The sequence below is a fragment of the Larus michahellis genome, chromosome 3 (assembly GCF_964199755.1).
Source record: "Larus michahellis chromosome 3, bLarMic1.1, whole genome shotgun sequence".
Lineage (NCBI taxonomy): Eukaryota > Metazoa > Chordata > Aves > Charadriiformes > Laridae > Larus > Larus michahellis.
In genome coordinates, this window is record NC_133898.1 from 27,859,153 (window position 1) to 27,885,044 (window position 25,892).

At 40.9% G+C, this 25,892-nt stretch overlaps 1 protein-coding gene across 48 annotated transcripts in view; it reads left to right on the top strand.

Annotated features, from left to right (window-relative positions):
- Nucleotides 1-25,892, top strand: part of ESRRG (estrogen related receptor gamma) — a 405,634-nt gene that overhangs the window by 52,951 nt on the left and 326,791 nt on the right. For 6 of the 48 annotated variants that reach the window (XM_074579409.1, XM_074579396.1, XM_074579429.1 and 3 more), the window contains exon 2: nt 859-904. The exons of 34 other annotated variants lie outside the window; for them this stretch is intronic. Coding sequence is in view for 3 of the 14 variants with exons in the window: in XM_074579381.1 (XP_074435482.1) it covers nt 859-904 (46 nt within the window). In the remaining 11 variants the exon portion in view is untranslated. Of the gene's footprint in view, nt 1-858; nt 905-1,149; nt 1,185-1,806; nt 1,937-2,029; nt 2,286-25,892 lie in introns of those variants that run through there. 8 more of the 48 variants (XM_074579428.1, XM_074579395.1, XM_074579418.1 and 5 more) reach the window with 5 other exon arrangements.

The following is a 25,892-nucleotide window of genomic DNA, read 5'->3' on the forward strand; positions in this document are numbered from 1 at the left end:
CTGCATCCCTACAGCTGGAACATGTTGCAAATCCCTGAGATGCAGATCCTTTGCCCGCTTCTCCCATAGTGCATAGCTATAAACCAGTTTTTAAAAGTCCATAAATAGGTGTAAAACATGCATTTTCCACAGAAGTAATGAAGGTAAAGAGGACTGTGACTATTACTGTGGCCTACTGCAAATTATCTGTAGCTTAAATTTTGGCAGCTTCTTTTTACTGGTGCATATGCTTGATGTTTGCATATATGTTTGATATTTCTGGAGTAATCCTGCACTATAAAAATATGCGGTTTTCTTTCTTAAAGAAAGTGTTAAATGCCAGTTGTACCGCAACTGAAGGGACCTAGAGCAAATATGTATGAAATGAAACTGCTTCAGGATGCCCTGCCTTGGTTTAGGGGACAGTTAATGATAAATTTATTTTCGTGACATGTCTGCCAAGTATTTGTACACTAATTAGGTCCTATTTTGAGGGCAGAGCACGTGAGCTTGTAAGCAACCCCTTGTACAGGGTAGGAAAGGCAAGGGGATTTTTGTCCCTAGTTAGTGCAAAATGTAGCATCACCTAAATCTGTGCATTATTTCTGAGTAGCGTATCAATCCCTTGGCTCATGCGGAGGCACCTCTTAAACTGGCTCAGAGGGGTAGCTGTAGCCAGCCGAGGTACTCAAGAGTAGGGCGCTGGGAAGAAACTGAACTGACTCAAAGCATAGTCATAGTTTTTTAACTTTATATAATGTCTTTCGCAACATAGCAGAAAATTACCTTTATGACTAGTGGCAGGACCTGTTGTTTAAGTAATCCAGCCATGGCGCTGGTTGGTACCTTGCTTTTCACTTGAACCTCTCTGCGATGCAGGTCTTGGAGGAGTGAGTGCCTGGTGCAGTCTCTGCCTGGCTCCTCGGTAAGTCGTTCGAGTTTATTTTTCTGTACAGTCACTTTCCAAACTGCTGAGCAAAAATAAGGAAATTTCTCATAGAGTGCTTTAAAAGAGAGCTGCTAATCAATTTTTCTTATTATTTTATGCCCTGTGATTTTTACACCACCCCCACCAGCTGGTTAATCATGCAAAAGCTGAACACTTCATTAGCCAGAACATGTTTGCCCATGGGCATTTCTGTAGTAAATTAGTTCTTTCTATTTATACAGGTAAGTCATGGCCAAAAGTCTTTAAGGTGCCAAAGGTAAGGGTTTGAATTAATTCTTTTTCTGAGTTTTCAAGAGAACTAGGTTTAACTTTGCGCGCTGTTGATTTGAAATTACTTTTGAATTAAAGATAGCATGGACAAAAGAGCATTCTGAGGCTGTTCTGAAATACATTACATCTTTCTGGATCTCAAATTTGGCCTTTGTAGCACAGCCTGCCTTAAAAAAAAACCACCAAAACCACATGCGTGCATTCACCCGTGTGTGTGTGTGTGTGTATATATATATATACACAGTATCTGTACGTACACGCAGAGACTCTTGCTTGTTTGAGTGGCATGTGGCGTATTGACCAGTGTTTTTCCTTTCTTACTCTGTGCCTTTTAAACTATTAATTGAAAATATGTGGTTTGTAGATGCTTTTTTCCCTCAAATCAAATGGTGCCCTCTGAAAGCCTAGTTTAGCTCGACAATGAATTTAGCTTTCAGGCTTTGGCCATTGCAATATTGTTTGAATGCCACCATTTCCTGCAATCAATGTAATTTTATATCTACTTGGAATAGAAAGTCAAGATGGTGATTGCCTTAATTTAACTCAGTGTTGTATTCATTAAGGAGCTGATCCCAAATTCCTTTCAGATCAAAGTCTGTCTTGATTTCAGTGGAACCTTTCGGCGCACAAGGTGTGCGGTAGCCTTCTAAAATGTTGTCATTGTGACTAGTGAATAAAAACTAAATGTGTTGCTAAATTTAGGCTGTTGCTCATGTCAGCTTCCTTTTCTAAATGACGGTAAGTGCATTCCATAAATAGTATGCCTCTTATGTTGTCATATCTCTTTGGCTTGCTTTGCAGTATTTTACAGGATATTTGCAAATGAATTTTGTGTTCAGTAGGCAGGGGATGAAAATAACACTACTCATTGGGACTCCATTAACCCGCAGCTAATGAGGAACCATTTCAGGGGCTGGATGAGTGTAATTCAGATTAGCCTGTGTGCCAGCCTGCTCCCGCTTGTGCTCGTGCCGTGCCATGCTCTCGCCACGGTCTGGAAGGGACAGAGCCCCGTTCGGCGCCGTTGGCACTCCGGCACGGGCTTTTGTCGGTTAACTTTTCTGTGCTTCAGTTTCCCTTTTGGAAGGTAGGAGAGAGGAGTGAGTGTGTGTGTGCGTGCGCGCGTGTAGATAGGTGACGGTGATCTTGACCTCCATAGTCAAGTGTTTTGAGATGTAATGAAATACTCTACAAACACTATACTTGTGCTCGCTGGTTGATAGCATTGTTACTTGTAGAAAAGGGTACTACGTGATGACAGTAAAGGTGGTCCAGACTGGCCCTTAATTAATTTTATTTTCAAAATCTATATTAGTGACTGTCACGAGGGCACCTGGGCACTTTACATCAATAAAATAATCAATTTAAAAAATGTGTAGACCAGAACTCTGTGTTCACTAACAAAACTCCTGTTCCCCGTTACGACTAAAGGTCAGTCCAAGGCTGGCCAAGCAAGCAGGACTCGCATTTCTGCGCCTCGGCGCTTGCCAGACGCGGCTCTGGCGGAACACCACCGGCAGCAGCTTCCAGATGCCCACAGTCCCTGCGGAGAACATCTTGCTGCTGGCCGACGACTTGTTAACCCCCTGCAAGTCTCCAAGTGGTTTCAGGACGGATGGAAAAGGCGGAGAAAGACTAGTTCAGAGGCCAGCCCCAGTTATAAATGTGGCTTTGCCAGTTGCGAGCAGCCCACTGAAGTGCAGGAAACAGGGACTCGGTGGAGCTGTGCTGCTGGAGTGGAGATTGAGAGAGAGAGAGACAGAGAGAGAGACAGAGACCTCCTTCTGAAGAGCAGGCTAGAGGTCTCCTAACTGAAGAAACTTTATCGATGATAAATGTTACATTATGCAAGCTTAGCAAATTCTCTGGGAATATAATGCTTCTCAGTTTTTTCTTAACACATGTTAATATTTTATGATACCTGTGCATTAAGGGCCAGTTCCTACAATGTTTAAGTGAGTTTGGGCTGTTAAATTGCCTTTATGGACGCTACTGGTCACCACGGCTTAGCTAAATCCCCAATCTCGCTTAATATGCTGATGATATAAAATCAGCTTGTTTCTGTTTTTCATGCATTAAGCGAGCATATGTAATTAAATTAAATGTTGTTGCAAAGCTGCATCTTATTTATTTGTATTAGTACATTTGGGGCGATAATCCCACTTTAATACGTATCTAATTGTGCAAACAACACTGAAACTAAGAGTTCCTGGACACCAGTGTAATCTTTTTAAATGTGAAATGATAATATATTTTGATGTCTTGAAATCCAGTTGAACTCAAGCTGAGCTTAAAAATCCAAGATCTGATTCAGGAGAATTCAGTCCCATCTGGCCGGTGGGTAGCAGGTGTGCAGTGTGTGTGTGCGTGTAAGGGAGGGAGGCGATTGCAGGGAGTGAAACGTTTCGCTTTTCCTGTAAAGCTTTAATTCCAGTTTAATGCTGTGGTCTGAAGCTCTCTGCAGTTTGAGTTCTTGCGTAATTGCCAGCATCTATTGTTGGTCTCTATTTCTAGACAACAGAATGGAGTGAATGACAAGAAGCAAGTAAGTGTATAGCATTATGGAGAAATGTGGTTTCTAATTCTTAAAGTTTTTATTTGGTTTCTGATTAAACCCAAGACTCTTTGTATCAGAGAGTGCTTTTTTTACAAATTGGTTCATACGGGATCCTTGAAGACCGAATGAGAAAGGTTTCATTGCGGCATTTGATATCAGGCTCTTTCTGAGAGTTGTTGCATGTTCCCACAGCAACATAGAGAAGGTTCGTTTCATCTATTTTTTTTTATAAAAGCAAAGAAAATGTATTATGCAATTTCTGTTTTCAACAGATAAAAGACATGTTCTACATTTTTATATTACTGCGATTTTAAATGAAGGAGGTTTTTTTTTAATCTTTAGAAGTATTTTAACAATATATTGGATACTTCAAGCAACTCCGCTGGTCCCACTTTGTACCTTGTAACTTCAGAAGCTTGTCCCAGCCATTCTCGTTTTCTTCTTCCTCCTCCTCTTTGTTAATCTTTTGATCAGGTACTGCCAGTTATACCCTGCCTCTACCGGGGAGCTTTTTACTTAGTAGGCTTAAGAACCTGCTCTTCCTTGACTTTTAGCACCAGCTATCAAATCAGCTCCCTTTTACACTCCTATCAACTTTCCCTCTTCCAACTTTTAAATATTTCCTGTTCTTTTTTATTTCTCTTCACTGCTATATAACTTTGCATTGGAAAGTCTTTTGGCACATGTGTTTTTTATGGGAGTTGGCACACAAAGCACTACTTACCTAACAAAATAAGTAAACAAACAGTCATACTTCTTTTCTAGTTTTTAACTTTACACTACTACGGTAGATGACACTTTGCTACTGTATTGCACGTTTTTTTTTCATGGTGATTTGACTTAATTTCTAACGTAGAGTGGAGCTGGTGCTGTGTTGCCAAAGGAAGTCCATCTGGTTTGACAGACAAAATGTTAAGCGTTTCTCTGGACATCCCTGTGAAGATCTCCCTTTTATTTGTTTGCTTTATGAAGTTAAATGGAAGAGGTCACCCCCTTTAACAGAGCAAGATTCTTTTTTTCTACCAATAGGGCTTTGCATGAAAACATTTTTTATTAAGCAAGTCATCCATACTGCACCGTAGGCTGTTTGAGTGTAACAGTATGTTACAGTCTGCAAAGTTAATGCAGTTAATATTCAACTGAACTTTTGGGGGGTTGCTAATCCCTTAGGCAGGCTTAGCAGAAAGGGCAAACATATTTATAGCACTTTGAATCAGACTGCAGCGAACAAGTAAGAGTATGTGTTATACCATGCAAATGTTACACAATTTCAGGAAAGCTCAGTGCATAATAATCTTTTAATAGTACTTAAGATGGTGAAACATCTCATCTGTAAGCAACAGAGTTGTTGGTTCAGTGGACAACAGGTCTGTTAAAATAAGACTCTGTGAAAGGTCTTGAGATTCCTGTTCTGATGATAAATTCTGCAAGTTCTGAACAGATTTATGGGCTGTTTAATTAGGAGTTAACTGTATTCTTTAAGCTCCGTCATTTGTATTATTCCCTAATAGGATTTCATTGGACTTTGTCACATATCTGACTATGACTGAGTGTGGGCAGGGTTGTCAATAGCCTATTCCATATAGACCACGGTCTCTTACTATCTTTGTAGAAGTAAGAAGATCATTCCTGAATGATCTTTCCTTCGGAATGGAAGTGTGACATTGGGTAGAGTTTGCTTTGGTTAGAGCTGTGTGTGGTTCAAGCAAAAGAAATGAGAGTTCAGTCACGAGAGAAGCTGAAGGGCTCAGACTGAGAATGTCCAGCAAGGAGGGTCACGTTTCTGAGAGACAGGAGCTCTCCATGTCTATGTCATGGACAAAACTTGCACTGAGTGTAAGGTTTTGTGGAAAAGCACACGAAGGCCCTGTAATGCTACCAACCCATCAGGAGCCAGAGAAAAAGAAATTGTGATCTTGGACTTCCCATAGAATTTGATCATGTAGAGTTTTTGGTCTAATAAATAAGAGGTCCATCAACTGCCAGCCAATAAAAAGTCATTTGTACTTTTTTTCAGAGAGAGACAGATCAATATGACTGCTAGGAGATGTAGTTGGTATGGTAGATTTTTAAAGTGAACTTCTCATGCCATACAAACATAGAATACAGGCCTGGAAAAGTGGCCATTCTATATTCTAGTTAAGATTTTTTATATATTTTACATTTTGGCTATTTCTTCCATTTTTCTAGATATTAAATATTGGACTGAGTGACTCTAACATGCAACTTGACCTTAAAGGGGGCTCAGGTGCCTGAATTTATGCCTGTACTCGAGTAATTTATTGACTTTCCACCTTACCTGCACCTACTCCCTTCCTTTCGCTCTTTGTGAACCACATTGTCCGTTCATAGTCCTTCAGGAAAAAAAGTCCTACAAAATAACTGATGTGTCAGAATTGTTAGGAAAAATAGGAATATGTTGATAAAGATTTTCAAATATTTTTATTTGTTGTATTTTCAGTTAAAAATCAAATAACTGAATATCAGTGACATTAACATTATGTATTGTAGGTTTTTTATATCTGAAGTACCAGAAAATAACTAGTTTATTACATGCAAAATTTCAAGTTCCAGAATATATTAAAATATTAGGCCAAAGGTCAAAAGCCTGTCCCAAGGAAGGAAGGAAATTAGAAGGGAATTTGGGCTAATCAGGTTAAGACACAGTAGGTCTGTAACGGGTGCACAGGGCTGATGTGGCTGACGCTGATGTGGGTTCCTTCGGTTCCTCATCCTGAACGTCCCCAGCTTGTCGTTGGATCAGCTTCCACGCAAATCCTAAGCAAGATTCAACCTTGTGCCTCGATGTCTATAATGAGACTCCGTAACATTTATGTCGTTTTATTAAATAGTAAATACAGACATCTATAGTAAAGGCCTGACTTCACAGAGTATGTTGGTGAAGCTGCGCTGGATCTTGGCTACGCATCCTGCAGCCATCTTGGAGCTTAGAAATAAATGAAACCATTTGCAGTTTTATTGGGAAGACGAAGAGTTAACACTCTGGTGATGTTAACTGTGATAAAAGGTGTGTGTGTGTGTGTGTGGTGCTGTGCTGTACTCTATACATTTATGAGCTCTTTTTATAGTAGCATTCCCAGCAGCATTCCCAGGAGCAGTCCAGGTCCAATCAGGACTGGTATGCCATTGTGCGAGGTGTTGTTCTAATTCATGTGTAAATGTGGAGTGGTTGCTGCCCTGAGGATATTACAGTGAAATTACAAACAGGATAAAAAATAGTGGGAGGTGTGGAGGAGAAGGAGGGCAGCTGCAGCGAGGTGCACTTGTCTCGTCGGGGTTGCGGTACGTACAGCCTGACACCAAATGATGGGCGTTTCATTTATTTATAAGTCTGCTGCCTTCAAAGCAATTAGCCTCGTTGTCTTTCGTTTGTGTCAGTTATTTAAACAGAAACATAGAAAGTAAGATGTGAATCGCTCCTGCAATCCTTCTAGCCTCCTGTTTTGTCTCTAGCAATGGCCAACCCCAGGCGCCTCAAGGAAAGTTGTAAGAGCCTCACAATGGGCAGACACGGGATAATCTTCTCTCTACGTGTTCTCATCCTAATCTTTCATTATTAGGGATTAATTTAATCTTTGAAGCATGAGGTTTAAAATAAAATATATTTGTTGTTCCCCCTCCTCCACCACCAACCTGGTTTAAAGTATGCAATATTCTCCCAAGCCTGTGACCTGAGCTGTTCTCAGGTTAATCCTACCTGCTCCTTGCTGTGCTCACCAAATTTCCAGCTTGGGAACTACCGTGGTGGTTTTGCTTCCTCTGATGCCAGAAGGCACCGGCAGATCCTTTTCCACAGGGATGTGGGCAAAGGCAGAAGCACGTCGAGCAGTTATGGCCTGGGTGTTCCCATGTCGCCATATGTCATAGCTGTGGTGCTGCGGCTGGATCTCTTCCCCTTCTTTTAATATTTTAAGTGGCTAATTTGCTGTAAAGCACAATAGGAAATAACCATAAATAAATCTGGGAACCTTTGTATTAATTTCTTTCGCTAGCTGTGTACATATGAGCAGCTTGCCATTTGCATATGTGAATCTTGTCATAACAATTTCGGGAAGTGATTTGTTAATAATCAAGTTCTCAGAACAGCTCTAAATCAGTAATTGATGTAGGTCTGGATAAAGCAAGCCTTCCGCCTGCCTATTTTGTGGAGCATTTTTGGCAAGTTTCATGCTAGCGTGAAAACTAGCCATCAGAATAAAATTTAGGACAGCTGGGATGCTTTGCAGTGAAGACTTTTGGCTCCACAGTTCAAATAATCACAATAGCAGCTCAATTTAGCCTTTGGCTGGATAGGTTTGGCAGGGCACAATGAAAAATAATTATTTCATGGCCTGCTTATTTGTCCCTTAACAAATAAACTCTCTGACCTATGCAGGCTTATGTAAATATGCTGCCGTATGTGGGGTTGTAGAACACTGTCGTGTCCCCATTTGGAAATATGTTTTATTTCACCCTCACGTTGCAAACTTTTTTTTTGGAGTTCTGTTTGGGAAGCAAAGAAAGGGATAGGAGGTATTGGCTGCTGAAGCCCAGACAGCCAGGCAGAGAGTCGAAAAAGCCATCTAACAGTCATCTTTCTGAAAACACATCCATTAGTATGCAGTGTTTTCACTGCTGTAATAATAAGAGCAATCATGATACGAACAAGTCCGTCTCTTCGCAGCCTCCCCACGCGGGATGGAGAATGACAGCTCCTAAAGCATTTGGATATTTGCCTGAATGTATGCTGCTTAGCTAACCACGGTTCAACTTGCTCTCCATCTTACGGCTTCCTGGATATCCTTCTCTATCGTTTCAGTGACAGCTTAAAATGTAAGACCTGGAGGGGGGAGATAAAAGCTTAGCGAAAGGCTTTTTGTGTGTGTGTTTAAGGGGAAGTTTTATTACACTTGATGATGGAGAGACATGCCACACTATTTTCTGTTCCTACGATTTTAGTATTTGCACTTTCTGTTGTACTGGCAGCAGCCAATCCATAACACTGTCTTTCCGTTTCCCACTCTGGAGGGGGAAAAACACACAGAAGAATACAGATTGATGGTTTTGTCTCCTGACACCAGCATTTTGGTTCTGAAATAGTAAAAGAAAGCCTTTTTCCCAATGATCCGAAAGATCTCTTCAGAACATCTGCCTTTACACACTCGTGCACATCCACACACACACGTGCACGCACACATGCACAGGCTCTTGCTAAGGTGGCTATGATCTGTTTTTAATAGTGGCACTTCTTCTCAAAGTGTCGTTTAAAAAAACATCAGCAGTCATGTCATGCATCGGGATGAATTTCTAAATGTAAATGAGATTCTCTCAGTAATTTATTTACATTTGTTTTCAGCACAACAAATGAGACATCACGTAGCTTCATAATTTCCCATGACCGAGTCACCAGCATGAGGTGTGTAATTTACCCTGATTTAAGATGCTTATCTAGAGGTTCTTGCAACAATACCTGGTGGGCTTTTTTTATACTACTTTTTGCTGGCTTTTAACCCATCTACTTCACCTCCTTCTCTGTTTTTCAGTTGAAAAAGAAGTATAAATCTGTCTGCTTCTTGAGGCCTTTTTTCAGCAGAGCCAAGAGGGTTGGCTTTGTTGCTTTGTTTTGCATGTTATTTTCCCTGCCATTTCCTTCTCATTTGGTAAAAATCATAGGAGGCCTCCAGAACATATCTTAATTTACAATCTGGTGATGCAGGAAGGCAATGCTGATTGTGGACACTTCTGATGATAGAAAAATGCTCACCCAGACATGAGGCATGAATGGGAAGCATCCTGCAGTCATTGGTTCTCCCCCTTTTTCAGCTGAAATACTAAATCTTAGGCCTGGTCTTGGCTCTGCTACTGACTTCGAGTTTCTGATCTGCCTGATCCGGGCTGAAGTGATTCTTAGATTGAGAGGGGGTGTGAAGGCCAGTTTTCAAATAACGTGGACACAGTCATGTACTACAAAAGTCATTTATTTTAAGCCTGTAGTTGGAACATTTAGATGTCTAACTACTTGCTTGAGTATTTCAGGTAGGTAGATGATTAAAGGTGCAATGTACCATGCATACAATTTTGTACCTCTTATCTTGCAGTCTCAGTTAAGGCTTGACTAAAAATCAGGGCAATAGCTTTTGCTATTTTGCAGGGTAACAACACAGAAGGGCTGAGAGACTTTAGTGAAAGTTACTGGTAGTTCAGCAGCAGTGCAAAATGCTATGCTATATAATTGTGCTGTGGCAGTAGTTTGGGATGTTATCATGCAAAAATACATCTTTATGGAGATATGCAGGATTAACCATATGTGGGCGATCTTTTCGTCACTGAGAGGAAGCATGATAGTTCTTTGTGTTAATTCCCAAAGCAATATTCAATGTCTACCTTTAAACTGTATAAGCAGATTCCAAAAAAGAATAGATTTGGACTGGTTTTTAATGTGCATTGTACATACTAGACCCAGTTGAGATTTAATTTTTGGCCTGCTGGCCATTTCCTTAATGTTGCATGGGTCTAGCACCAAATTATGCTGATGGCCTGTCTATCACCAAATTATTTACAGAACTGCAGTTAGATTATAAAAATCTTCCAGACAAGTAGTGCTCTAGGCAAATTATTTCATCAAAGTTATTTTCCATGGTATACTTAAAGAAAAGCTTACAGGAACAGCATGAATCTTCTTTTGGTATGTGATTACATGTATGTGGTAACAGCCCCACCCCCCCCCCCCTTTTTTTTTATAGAAATAGCTAGCTTTCTACCTGGAAAAACAGAAGGAAACCATGATACGAAAATTAGTAATCTCTGTGCTGTCCTTAGTTTGAAGCAAAAGTTTTGCATGATGGAAGTGCAGGACTAGGGCCAGCAGTGGGACGGCCACTTCTGCACACTGTCAGCTCATTCAAGGTCTTGGGATTTATTTATTTTTTCTGTAGACTTGTAAAGTCAGGTACTGCATAAGCAGGTCAGCTGGCTTTACTAGTTCTCTGTCACATCCAGGCCCAGTGATCACTGTCCGCTTTTACAGGAAAGTACATTTGCGTATCTGAAGGCAGTATAGGCTTCTACTGCATTACCCCCGTCTAGCAAGATTTGAACCGCTGTATGATTATGAAATGTTCAATGAGAATATAAATCCCAAAAGCAGCCCTAACTCCCTATTATAATTGGCATTCTTTCAAATTCTGTTCCAGAGTTTGGAAATATAGTCAGGGTAGAACATCTATATTTGGGTTTATATGTAATGGTCATACCTACTGGTTCACTTGGAAAGACGTTGGCATAGATCATTACTTAAGAACTCTGGATGCAGTGTTTATGTTTAGCTCAGTGTTTTTGTCACTGTGTATTTTTTTTTAGTATTCCATTTTAACCTGTTTGCACCCTGAGACAAGAACGCCTTCCCAGCCTCTGCACAGTTGTGTGCTTTTTTTGTTTAATGAATATAGAAATTCAGGTTTTAAACTGTCTCCCATGCATAAATTCTACGGGGAAAACAGGTGCTTAAAATCTGTGTTTTCCAGACATCTCTCCACCCATATCTTTAGGGTAAAACTCAGCCCCGTGTAGATGACAGACTCAAATGGGATCTCTGCACTCAGGGCCCAGATGTTGAAAACCTTCCAGATGTGAGGAAGGGCAGCAGGCTTAGAAACGCCTGAGAGCTAAAGGTCTTTGCGAACTGAACATCTGATTTAACCTAATATCCGTCTGGCGTTGGGCTGCGTTTGTTGTTTTGTGAGGACTGTGTGGACCTGGGGAACCCACTCTGCAGCCCAGCTGGGTGGACTCAATCCAGGCACACGTGAGAGGCAGGACTGCAGTAGCTGGAGTTTCATTACATTGTTTAAGGATTTATTTATTTTTTTTATTGGCAGCATGCGAACGTATGTGAAAGTTGGATCTCTTTTACTCATGACTCTTAGCAGATGCAAGTCCCCTTGATTTAGAAATGCTCTTAAAGACAGGAAGATACTCGAAGCTGGCTTTGTTAACAACATGGAGGAGCTATGCTCTTGGGGCCCATTTACAGTGGTGCCAAGATGGCCGCGGCTGTGCAAATACTGGGAATTAAGTTTCTAAAAAAACCCAAGAAGCTCCAAATTGTATATCTCACAAGTTCTTTACTCCCCCAGTTGTAATCCATATCTCCCTTATTGCTAGAGTCAACAGTCTAATAGTAACAAAAAATACAACCTTTCATCATCTATTGATTTTCAGTCTTCGAAAACTGACAATAAGCTATTTTTTGTCCAATTTCTCAATAAATAGGAACATTTATTGGTTTTTCAGTTTTATTGTATTACATTAGAATATATTTTACTGCATGTAGTTGGTAATGTAGCATCAGGAGACATGTTTATGTTCAGCAAGTAACTTTTGAAACTGCATAGCTCAACTAAGATATGTAAACAAATCTGTAATACTAGTTTAATTTAGATTACAATGCAGAATACTCTGGCTTGAGCTCATTTTTCTGTTTATGCCATTATGATCCTCTAACTAATGGAGGAGAATTGCCATAAAAAAATAATTACAGTAGAACATCAGTAAAGGTGAACATCTACTTTCTTCCCTATCTGAGGGAGAGGGAGGAATTTTGTAGTTAAGTAAGCATCACAATATCGGGCTTTATTTCCTTGAAATCCTCCTCAGACAATGTTGTGCAGGGTGGGCAAGTTGTGAGTTCTGTCTGTGTGATACTGTGTGTCAAATGATGTGGCATGAACATCCTCTTTCTCAGTGGCCTCTGTTACCTTCTCTCTCCTTTTAAAAAAGGAGACAAACTGGAATATGATTTAGTCGTGGTAGACCTTGGGATGTGGATCCTGAGTTGCCTCCCCACCGCCACTTGCCTTCACTATGGAAGATTACCTGGTGGGTTTTTTCCTTTCCAGAACCTGTCAGGAGACACTGAAGATCAACAGTTGCCTCTTACTTACTCTTGTGATGAGAAATGCCAATTTGATGGTATTTTTATCAACTGTAGAAGCAGTTTAAGCATTTATTTTTTTTTAGTTAAGAAGCAGTTAATTTCTCTTCTGGTGACATTTGGCCCCGCAGCCAAAGACAATAACGTCTCAGTTGTTTCCATCCTAGCACCAGAAAACCTGAGGTGGAGGTGCTGCTGCTGAGGTAAGAACGTACAAAATAACCTCTGCTTTAAACCGGCTGTGCCACTGCACCTCCAGCACTGGCCTTTGCAGACCCAAGTGGTTCTTCTGCTTCAAGGCTATCAAAGCGATCATCCTGGCAGGCTTCTCAGATGAAAAATTCCACCTAGGTCATGAAACATTTTCCTGGACACTATGAACATGGAGACAGTTCTGGCTTATGTTTCACTACCATTGCGAAGTACATGGAGAGAGAAGGCAAAAGCCTTCATTTTCAGTGAATTAGGTGTGGTTCTGCAAGGTATGGGCTCTTGCTCATAAGCTGCTGTGGATCTTGCTGTCATCTCTGCCTCACAGGATCTGATGCACAAGGAGTTAATAGATATCCAGTGACCAAAGCCATTTATATTTCTCTTTATATACAGTAGCGAAGTGGAGCATGTAAAATTGGAAAGCAGAACGAAACCTGAAATTCACTAACTTTATGACTAGTGTGTGTGTGTGTTATTTTCCCATGGTCTTTAATTGCATTCTGTTCTGGAGTGGGGAGAGGGGGGGATGCTAATCTGGTGAACCAACGGGGGAAAAAACAAACTGTTTTACAGCAGGAGTCTAGATGACAGCACACAGCAAATGCAAAATTTGACATTCATATGAAAGTGAGCTAAGCAAGACCAATAGAAGAGAGCCAAAATGACTGCAGCAAGAGGAATACAAGTGGTTTAAGGAAACGACGGTTTCTCTATTTATTGAAATACCACAGCCGACCTTTAAGATGGTGGTGATGTGATGTAGATTCTGTAGAGCAGCACTGAGAGAGATGGCTGTTATAAAGGGAACGCGTGATTGGACTCAGGTTCATGAGAAGCTAGGTTTAGAAGAGGATTGCCCTTCCTCTTTGAACATACAGTATAGTGGGGTACGTCTCATTGCACTGAATGGAATGATGCTATTTTCAGGACCGCTGTTTGCTGTGCTTGCTAATGAATTTCCAAGGGGTGTTTGAGCCTGGATATTTACTGTAGAGATGCTTGCAGTCAGTTGGAAGAGATGCGACTGAGTGTGATGCTTAGTTCTGTGTGCATACAATCCTGCTCTCTGTGATTCTGCCTCAAGTTGTGTATTCAATATCAGTCTGCAATAGTAAATAATTTGTAGGAGTCCAGCTGTGACTTAAGGCTTCTCTACAAACAGCATCTAGGGCGCAAAGTCACGTGATACCCTTTTTCTTCTCTCACTGGATAAAATAACCTTTAAAAAAAATATTCCCGCTTCCAGTCAAAACGTTAAAGCCAATGAACTGGCTGGACGCTTTTGCTGGGGTATAGCAAAAATGGTGTCTGCCCTGTTCTTTGGTTCTTCATCCCCTTGGCTCGGAGCTGGGTCACAGCACACTGCTGTGCTCTCCCGCACCACAGGGGCTGAGTTTCTTTGCAGAAGTGAATGTCTTTGCTAAACAGCTTGACTTAGCAGCACTATATGCTTGCAGAGTGTAACTATTTATTGGACTAAGGGGTGAGTGGACTATTTGAAAACGGAATTCCCAGTGCGTTCTTGTGTCACATTTAAAAGGCGAAGGAGAGTCTGACCTAAAGGTATCTTGTGTAAAGAAGGGTTTGGGCACAGGTCTTACCTTGTCTCTCCACTCTTTTTTTTTTTTTTTTTTTTTCCCCTTCATGTTTGTTAGCCTACGATTCAAATGTCAGTGGCAAGTTTTATCTTGGTAGATAGCATGTTCCAAAGGACCCAAGTTCTTCTCTAGGAAGAGGACCAGGGCAACTATGTGCCAATTAAACACCTTTGAGTGGCACGTGAGGGCATCTCTCCTGCTTCCCACCAGTGCTAACCCGTAAATTGAATAATCTTGGAGCCAACAGGGCTGTATGTCTTATACCTCTCTGCACCAGCTGTGACTGGTGTGGATCCCTGGGATGATACTTGAGGATGAAATGAACTCTTGTGTGCTCTGATGTGTCGATTATGAGCAGAACATCACTCAACACCCATGTTGTTATCACATTTTGGGCAGTTTACCCCTAGGAACAGTTGTAACAGTGAGCTTTAATCGGGATTCCAATTTTAAATCTTGCTTTCATGTGAACACTTAGGAAAAAAAAAAAAGTTAAATTGCGCTTTGAAAAAGAGAATAAGTGAAAGGTGGAACGAGAGGGTATAGAATAATCAGGATGGTTTTTTATCTTTGGTGGATGCCAGGAATGAAAAGGAAAGGAACATACTATGGCTCCTCTCCTCTTGCTCGTTGTTTTTTGATCCGGCCCATTACACACGCTGGTCCCAACACCTTCAATCATTTCCTATCAGCTCTGTCGCTCAGAGGCCAGACTTCTCTCCCAGGCCTTTTAGCACCGCACTGGCTCGGAGCGTTCCCTCGGGGCATCCTCTGCACTTGTTCCTTCCTGCCCCTCTCAGCTGGAGAAAGCACGCTGCACTTGCGCATCCATCGCACTGAAGCCATACAGAGGCCACTTGAGATCATTTACATTTTCATTAGCCTTCTGAAGTAGTTGCTCAAAAAGTACAGTGGCTTTCCTGGCTGTTTGAACTCCTTTGGAAGGTTGTCATTTTGGATCACTAGTCCACCAGTGGCCTATAATTGTTATGCAAAACATTGCGCAAAGGTAACATAACTAATTGCACAATTAAGATTGCTTTCTCCTCATCATGCCAGTCATCATAGTCCTCATCCACACCTATATTCAGCATCTGGCATTAACAAAGGCTGTATTTGTTGCGTTAATACATTCCTTTTGTAGTGAAAACGCCTTTTGTATATCCCTTTGTTACTTAAGGGCCCTATCAGTAAGTGTTCGGTAAGCCTGAAAATGGTGTTTAGAAAGCCTTGTAGCGGACATCCCTTTTTCAAATGTTTAATGGGAGTGTAATGCAGTGGTACTCCAGGATACAAACGCAGCAGCTCTCAGAGATCAGAAAAGAGACCTGACACAGATCCGCAAAGGACCCCCCCTTGAAGTTAAGTAATACAGCGTTTTAATACTTTTTAAAATCTGAGGCAAACAATGCAGGATAACTTTTCTTCACAGCGGACATTTCAAGGTCACCAGTCCTGTTAGCCTGGTGCAAGGCGCATAATCAGTTCATTCTGATAGTTCGCACCAACATCAAGCAAACCAGACCTATGCTGAAAAGTGCAGGAGGTAGCAGGGAAAAGTCCAAGAACGTCTGTTAAACAAAACATGAGAAACTGCGTGGTGCCCTTACTGCCAGACCTAGGCAGAAGGTTTTGTGCTTGAAGGTACTGAGGGTGTTTTTGCCCCTCATGAAAGGACAAAGTGGGAGCGTCTTGGATTGGAAGCCTAAGGAGGTCTGCAGCACCATAATTCTTCTTGGGAAAAGGAAATGATGTAAGTTTCTACTTCTGGAATCTTTCCCCACAACTCTATAAATTTAAAGAAATAAAACACAAACAGAAAATTGATTTTTGAATGACAGTGAATTATTGTCGTTAGAGGATCTGTAGTTTTGTGTCAAAGGAAAAAAAAAAACCGGCGGTGTACTATGTGCCACTTTCTGAAGCATTACTTAATGTACCAGTCATTGCTGGGAACATGGAGTCCTTTTAATGCTAGTCAGGTAATATGTCATTCTCTCTGTAGAAACTCTGTGCAGCAGAGACATGAGTTATATACTGATGTAGTTATCAGAACATCATGTGGTAGCACTAATGTGAGTCACTACAGTGGAGTTTGCCCCGTTTGAAATTTTTACATAATTAAATATAAGTGAGTCATTGTCCAAATTCTGCCAAAGTGCAGATGTCTTTAATTTAACATATGCAATTCTGCTTGCATATGCCTTCCATAGGGTGAGCATCTTTTCCTTTGTACGCAAATCCAGGTTAACTCCGGTCTGGGAGCCGTTTCCTTTCGCCATTCAGCGTGCAACGCTCCCATTGAAATCCGTAGCAGCTTCGGTAAAAATAGCTGGAACACCCAGACCTTAAATAGACCTCTCCGCTCCGTTTTATGTTATGTTGGTAACTCTTTAAATACACATAGTTAGATCAAAACAAGCGTATTTTTGTTTCTGTAATAACGAAGGATATGGCCTACATATCCTGGTGAAATACACTCAGTTGCCTTCTACGACATCTGTCTCTGTACAGAGGCAAAGACCAGGGAGAATTAGAAAGGTAAGGCAAGTTTCTTTAAGGGAAAGCAAGCTGGAGATGCTGACATAAATATTGGACTTTTTCAATGATAAACTTCAAGATGGTGGATAACTTAGTAGTCAGGGGGAGTTAAACGAGATTGGTTTACCCGTGATTAAAAACACCCTCCATGCAGTTAGCTACATCATCAACGTTTCTGAAGATTTCACAAATCATTTTGTTTCTGAGGTCTGAAGATGATGATATACCATCTCTGAGTCATTTGGCTGAAGAGGCGGCAGCTTTTCTTTCTCTCTTTCTCTCTTTCTCTCTTTCTCTCTTTCTCTCTTTCTCTCTTTCTCTCTTTCTCTCTTTCTCTCTTTCTCTCTTTCTCTCTTTCTCTCTTTCTCTCTTTCTCTCTTTCTCTCTTTCTCTCTTTCTCTCTTTCTCTCTTTCTCTCTTTCTCTCTTTCTCTCTTTCTCTCTTTCTCTCTCTTTCTCTCTCTTTCTCTCTCTTTTTCTCTCTTTCTCTCTCTCTCTCTTTCTCTCTTTCTCTCTCTTTCTCTCTTTCTCTCTCTTTCTCTCTCTTTCTCTCTCTTTCTCTCTCTTTCTCTCTCTTTCTCTCTCTTTCTCTCTCTTTCTCTCTCTTTCTCTCTCTTTCTCTCTCTTTCTCTCTCTTTCTCTCTCTTTCTCTCTTTCTCTCTTTCTCTCTTTCTCTCTCTTTCTCTCTTTCTCTCTCTCTCTCTTTCTCCCTCTCTCTCTTTCTCCCTCTCTCTCTTTCTCCCTCTCTCTCTTTCTCCCTCTCTCTCTTTCTCCCTCTCTCTCCTCTCTCTCTCTCTCTCCCTCTCTCTCTCCCTCTCTCTTTCCTTCTCTCTTTCTCTTTTTTTTATTTTTTCCTCCCCCTTCCCCTTTTTCTCAGCTGCAAATCTAATTGTTCTCCATATAATGCTGAAATGTAACAAAAATGTGATTAACCATCATGTTCAGGAGTAGCTTGTAGTTTTGCTGGACACAGAAGAAAAGAACAGGCATGTATGAAAATGTTGGGAAAATGTCTGATTAACTCCTGAGAGAGAGTGAAAACGACTAAGGCTGCCCTGATAATTTCTTAGTCACTAAGTAGATGCTATTTTTTTCTTATTTGTCAATGTCTTCTTTAGTAGGGACAATAAATAATGTTTACTACTGTAAATTCTTTCCCAGGAAGGGAAGAGTTGAATTTAAATCCATTTCAGGTTCACCCACAAGTTGGTCTGGATGATGTACCAAACATTCGATGCACTTGCACTGATTTCCAGATTTATTGCCAGTCCTATGGTCAGGCAGGTTTCGTATGCATTACTGGTTTACTTCAGATGTTTGGCACAAACTGTAATGGGGATGAATCGGGAGTTTTTGCCTCTCTCTTCAAGCTCTGTACTTATAATACTACTAGAAATATATTAGGGTCCTGTTCTTGAAAATTAACCTCTGAGTCTTATGCCCACAGTTTCCCTTTTGGACTGTAAAATGGTGTGCTACCTTTCTTTGGAGCTCGGAATAGGAGGCTGTGTTACTAATAGTTCTGTTATTAATATGTTAATATTAATATGGCTATGTTATTAATATTTCATTAAAGTAGTTTAGGGTTGGTTTTTTTTTCAATCCATAAGTGTCTCTTTCTCTCATTCTTCTCTCCCTTGGGAGAGAAGTTAAAGAGAGCACCTGTCATTAATTCAGTGCCCAGTCCAGCCCAAACCATGACAAGGAGAAACTTTTATATTTTATTTAAAAAGTCAGTTCTTCTCCTATAGGAAGACTTACGCAAGAGGGCAGCATGTATGCTAGCCCACTCAGAGAGTAGTCAGCCAAAGGGGTATAAGTTTCGAACACACTCCAGGAGTCCTGAAAGCTGCCTTAGTAATTTATTGATGACGGAGAAGACAAATAAATTCCTCCCATAGTCTCCCTCTCCACCCTGCCCCGTTAATACTGCCAGCAAAGAAAGAAGGAAGTTCCCATGCCTTCACCTGCTGCATAGAAAGGACTATGCAGGTAAACACTCCTGTGTGCCGGGTAAATAAATAGTCAGACTCGGGAGCATGTGATTTTTGACACCCTCCGCATCTACTCCCCATTCCTGTTATATTTAAGTCGTCTTGCCTTGTTTGTGATCTCTGAGCTTGTTCCTGTTAACTCCCCCCCTACTCCAGTAAAAGTCTTTGTTGCAAAAAATAAAGCTGCACAGATGTGCCTGAAGAGCGAAGCACAGTGTCCTAAATGATGTAACTCAGGTTTTGGGAGCAGGATAATTGCAGTAGCATGAGGCTTCTTTTAGAATAATTAGTCTTGCTGAGAACCAGGGTATAAAAGCCTGTGCGGAGCACAGTAATAATGCAGTTACACCATTTCCAGTATTCGTGTGCCCCCGCATAGCAATGCGGATCAGAGCAGGCGTGCCCACAGTGATGGTCAAGGAGTGATTTCATCTCTGCAGCCCTGTGCCAGGACTGTGATACAAAATACGTGGGATTCATTCTGAAGAAAAGTGTGGCACTCCTCTTCCGTACTAAACCAGGAGACGTTTGAGATCATTAAGAATCATTTTTGCAGAGGAGAGGTTTATGCTTCCGTTCATGAAGCCAAAGCCTGTTCTTGTGCCCTGTTGCTACCTGGCACTTGCCCATCCAGGAGTGAACTCTGCTTCAGCTGCACGCACTTGCAGATGTTGGGATTTCCATTTCAAAGTACAAACAATTCTAATATTAAAAAGGCTATTTCCCCAGTGGGAATATGAGTTGCATGAGCTTCTTGACTTTTCTTTTTCGTCTTTTGATCGTATATGATAACACCTTTAGATCTCTCTATCACTTTTTTTTTGTCAGCATCACAGTGGACAAAATGTCAGGAGAAGTTAAAGTGGTAAGCGTCCTTAGAGAGGTAAAGTTCTTTTCCACCGACCGCTATATGGTTGACTCTGCTGCTCTTTTCTATTGGGGTTTAGTCTGCTGGGGCGCTTCATTGCTTAACTTAAATTTACTTATCTGTTATATAAATAAGGGATAGCCTTGGCCATTAAGTAAATCCACTGATGGAGGGAAAAGGGATTTTCTAGAGCGCCTGTGTGCCTTTCTGAGACATGGAGTTCAAAACCACCTGATACGGTAACCTTCAGCTGGTTTTCTGCAATGACTTTTATCAATGAGCCCTAAAAGCGTTGATATTTTCAGGCGTTATAGCTGAAGAGAACTGCAATGTCCTTGAACTAACCACTAGCCAAAGAAACGACATCTCCAAACTCAGCTGGTGAATTCCTGTGTACTGTCACATATGACTTACTTTTTTCTCTCTCTCTGGGGTGTCCGAGCGATACCAGGACCTTGGCTCTACCCAGTACACAACTCTAGGCTGGTACCGCGCTCAGGTGCTACCTGGATTTGCCGTTGCCCTCAAAATGTCTGCTCCTACATTGTATAGTGAGGATAATCCTTTGTTTAATTTTTTTTAACATTTTGAAAGGAAAATAGGGGTCTCGTTCAGGTCTTTCCATTTTTGCATGATAGTACAGTTGAACAACGTGTACATGTGTTAATTAAACATGCCTTCTTATCACTGTTTTGGTAAGTGTCCTGTAAATTTAATCACTACGACACCTCTGTACACATTGCAATCCTTTTAAAGATCTAGAGAAAAATCCTGGTGGATTATTCAAAGCACTAAATCACACAGAATTACAGTAGTTATTAGAGGCATTAAAACCTGTGATAAGAAGCTTTATCATGCATTTTTGGGGAGGCTTAGTCTTTATCAGAGATGACTGTAAATAGAAGTGAACAGTAAAAAAACTTGATAGCAGTTTATTTTACAGTACATCAATAATCAGGTACTGTAATTACAGTATAATTACATTATAATTATTGCATAGTAGGTAACTACAGTATACTAGTTTGCTTGATTTTTCTATTATAACAACTACCTGTGAGACCTGAGCCAACAAGGGGCCTTATTCTACTCGCGCTTACCCTGGCTTTACATACACATGCACACACACATATTTGCATTATAGATGTGTTTTGACCAACTTCAGAGAAGTTGAACCTGTTTATGTGGAGGAGGAGCAGGCAGTGTGACACGCCAAAGCAGATATGATCTCTTCCACATACACATTTATCTAGACTCGGGACTATAAAAGAAGGGAATCGGATTTTAGCTGTGGTTATATTTAGCTATCTAATTTCTTTTTTCCCCCTCTTTTTGGCACTGGCAAAGTTGTGGTATTCTTAATCACCTAGATAAACCCCTCAGTTACAGACCTACTCAATGTGTGGGTGTTTATATTATATCTGTAGATTATTTATCTCTGTACATCCACATCTGAATACAGATTAGATGAAGTCTCTGTTAATTGTACTTGGGCTGTGTGTGCATGCCTGTGTTTACATATTTCCGGTAGTAACCCTGAAATGTTCTGTCATTTTGGGGTGTAGGCTAAGCGCAGATAACCAATTAAGTATGACTTCTTCTAATTTAATGCTGCTTACAATGTTAAAGGTTCCAGTTAATTAAGAATAGTTGTGAAGCTGGCAGAAGACGTGTTGTTCACGTTGAAATGAAGATTTTTTTTCTTGATAGCAAGCGCTGAAGACGTAATATAAAACATAGCCTGAGAGGAGTATGGAGTGACTTCTGCTCCTCACGGCTTTGGTAGGAGCTCAGCTATACCTCTATGCACAGATCTGGGCAGCACACCCCAAATATGATACAGAGAACTTGGAGAAAGTCCAAAGGAAAAGCAAAGAGAGTGATAGGAGGGTGAGAAAACATGACCTGGCAGGAAATATTGACAGAATTAGGGGTGCTCGGCCTGAAAAAGAGATGTCTGAGAGAGAATATGGCAACAGGCTGTAAGAATACAAAGGACCGGTGGAAAAGGAAGTCAGTAATTTATGCTCCATCTCTATGGTGAGAAATGGGAGGGTATGGAAAGTAATTTGTTAAACAGAACCAAACAAAATTCAGATTAGATATTGTGAATGACCTTCTAAGGTAGATAAAAGAAAACACCAGAAAAAGGCAACTAGGGAGGTTGTGGCGTTTCTTTCACTGGAGATTTTTCAGAAACAGGCTAGATGCTCCTGCCTGGAGGCACAGAGGAGGACAAAAGACATCAAGACATCTTACCAACACTCCTAGCCCCGTTTGCTGTGACTTATCTCCTGAGGATCTGTTTAAGAATCGTGACTCTGAGAAGGTGGTGTGTTCCCAGTTGGCTTACCAGTCAGAAGAAAAACAGATGGTTTGCTCATCTGAAATAAAAGCTCTGTCCGGTAAAAGGCCTTGGAAAGGATCAGCATCTACGCAGGTTCGGTAAACTACTGAAACTCTTCATTGTGACCCTACTGTTAACTTTAACTTTGTAACTACCATTCAGTTCCTGTATCTAAATCTAGTAGCAAGTGTGAAGGGACACTTAGCACGCTCTAATTGCCTTTTCTCGTTCTTTTGAGTAAAATGTCAGGTAACGTATTTACTATCCAATACCTGTTGATTAGGGGACTCCATGTTTAGTTTTCAGGTGAAATAACTCAGATTATTTTTTTTTCTCTCTTTTGTGTTTGAAACATCTCTTATTAAGATACCAGTATAACTTTTATAATGCATCCTGATTTTTTCTAGGAGAAATTTTCTTTTCATTTCTACAGTAGCTGACATTTGTGGTAAACACTGAGAGGTAATGATGCAGTTGGAGAGCATTTTGTTTGATACATCAAAAATTGTTCCTGCAAAAGATGATTATACTGTGGGTTTTTTTAGGCTGGATTTGTACAATTCAATAGAGAGACGTAGTTTTTTGTTCCCCGTGGTTTTTTGAACATGTGACTGAGGAATAAGTACTGTATTTACAACTTTCTAACTGTACTTCAAGAGGACCATGCTCTTGGGCACATGGGAAGTATGTTGCATTAGGTGAAACTCCTAAACCTGCAGATGCTTTCCCTCTGGGAAATGCTTCAAACGGAGGTTGTTTGAAATTATAACTCCCTTTTAGATACAGGTGATGCTTTTGGCCCTTCTTCCACCTAGCCTATTATCAAATGGCGTGCAAAATGCCAGACTGATGAGTAACACAGAAGCAGTGCACTATCGGGACAGAAAGGTTCAAATCTTAAGGACTAAATTGGAGGTTGTTGCTTCCTTTGCAAGTATTTAGCAGGAAACATGAACAGGAAGATGCTGAGGTTGCTGTTTATGGCTGAGGCCACTTTCATGCAGTCCACTGAGTGTATTTACAGCGTTCATTATACTGCTGTGGGGTTTGGTCTCCATTTCAGAGAGAAGGGGGTCTCCGGTGGTTATCTGAACACAATGAAAGAAGGACTTTCTAAATTTCTTTTTAGTCTCCCAGTATTTTTAATGTTGAGGTTTTTAAGGATATGGTTTTCTAAAAACTTGTTTCATTTTAGAAAACATTCTTTTTACAGAGGCACATTAGAGAGGAAAGGTTAGGATTATTTAAGGGAGGGGAATTAATTGTGTCACTTCTATGGGCATTAGGCAAATTGCCTCACTTGGAGTTAAGAGGCAGCATGGGAGTATTTAAGTATAGGGTGCCTGCAATGCACTTTATGATAGTCTTAGCTTACGACCTTATATCATTTTATTTCTCTATTAAAGCAAGACATTCCACACAGAGACTGGGATTGTGCACGCTGCGGTAGTTAGCACCTCATGTCCTGAAGACTACATGGCATACTGTGATAAAACAGTGAAGGAAATGTAGAGTACTCGAGAAGTTTGTATGATAATCCAAGAAATAAAAGGTGTTACCCGATATGCGGTAAGATGGGAGATATGTAAATGAGATAGAAAAACGTCTAGCTCAGAATTATGTTCTATGTGTTTTACCCATAAACTTATTTTAAATGGTACAGCAGATGCCACAGTAAAGCGAATGGCTTAAAAAGTAATTATGGGCCATGCGGAAATAGTAGACCAAGTCCCTGACTCCAGAGGTAGTAAAGACCTTACAGGTCAGTCCAGTGATGGTGCTTAGCATTTATGTGCTAATTTGGCATTTCACAGAGGAGCGCTCAGATATCTAGGAACAGACTGTGTGCTGACTCGGAGCACCCTCCTGCCTTGGGGAGAAGGGTTAGCAAATGATGAAGGATACTGCTTCTGAGTTCTATTTTACATGAAACAAGTTCTCGCAGGAGGAACAAGAGGATGCCTTTGGACACTGGCAGTACTGAGTGGTTTTTTTGCATGGAGCAAATTCTGACCCTGCTAATGAGTGCTCGCTTTAGCCTGACACCGTGAATATTGCTGCTCAGGGACTTGGGCATAGGTAGTTTATGGCTCCTAGATAGGTTTTGGCACACGTTACGTGGTCCAGTCCTTTGCATAGAGGTAACCTGGGCTGCGAGTAGAGATGCAGCTCCAAGGTTCTGTGGACCTTCAAGTCAGAAATTTAAAAACATATTGAGTTTAGACATCTTCAGGGTTGGGAAGCAGCTAGATTCTCAAGATTACTGTTTATAACAGGTGAATAAATTCTTCTCCAACTTTTAGGTGCATAGATGCTTCCTTTGACTCCATCCAAATCCTACATTTTGCGGGGTGGGTGCTTTTGAATGCTTTTGAATGAGAACAAAGCTATCATCAGTATGGAGTATCATCAGTATCAAGTGTGGGCTCTTGAACAGACGGTTTTGTGGAGCCAGCTGTTTTTCACAGCAAAGATGTGGTATGTTCATGCAACAGCCAGGCCTTATATTGTCTCTACACGGAGTAGTACACCGCCACTTTTTCCTCAATAGTTCTCCTTCAGAAGAATTTAGAGCTTCACTTAAGTGATGTAACATGAGACCCAAGATGACAAAGAGGTCCAGATTGCCATGACTTTGCATATTTTAGGCTACTTGGTGCAGTGAAATTCGCCAATCTAGGATGTGCTTTTGGAAAAGTTTTACTGCCCCACTTCATCTAAATGGACATTTACTTACCTACTCAGTCATAAGCCTTTAATTGTCACACTTGCTAATAATCTGTGTGATCAAAGGTATGTATAAAAGGAGAAGGGAGGAGAGTGAAAAGTTCCTTTTGAAAAGCTGCGAAGTTCAACAGCCAATATTTTACAAACAGGAATGAGCTGGGCGGTGTCTCTGTGCATGTTCATTAAATTGATAAAAGGCAAAGGCCAAGGAGACTGGCAAAGCCCAGGGCGGCATCAGGAGCCTCCAAAGTGAAAGCCAAGCTCCCTAAGGCCAAAGGCAGGTGAGAGTCATCCAAGCCAGAGCAGAGCCCCTGGATGCGCGTGTCCCTCTCCATAGGGCAGCCAAGGCAAGGAGCTAGAGAGGGTGTTTTTAAAGCACTTGTACGTATATCTTTTGGGAGCGGTGTCTCATGTTTCTCTTTAGAGGAAGCTCAAAAGAGAACTGTCGCCTTTTTGGTGAATTCAGCCCTGAACGGGACTCTGTTTGAGGTGTTGGTAGGCAAAATGTGGTTTAGCACTACAAGGCAGAGCCTGGGAAACAGAATTTCTGCAGCTAGTGTTTGGCTGCTAACATACGTAATGGATTACTTTGAGTAAGTTTGGCATTTTTATGTTTTGCCATTGCCTTTGAATTGAGCATGTGTCACAGTGAGACGCTGAGATCCTTCCAATCCACTGGGCACTCCTCTAGATGAAGCAATGTTACCTACTACTTCTGCATTTAATATTTTCCCTGATGTTAAATAAATAAAAACATCAAAAGATTTCCCAAAAGGGTTGGAAAAGCAATTTTAGAAATGTTTCCTGCAGAATCATTGGGAAAACAGAGCATTCATTTCTCTGGGAATTATTCTTCCATTCCTGAATTCTTTTTATACAGTTTATTTTTAAGTAGAGATTCTTGCTGTCTATTCACATTTG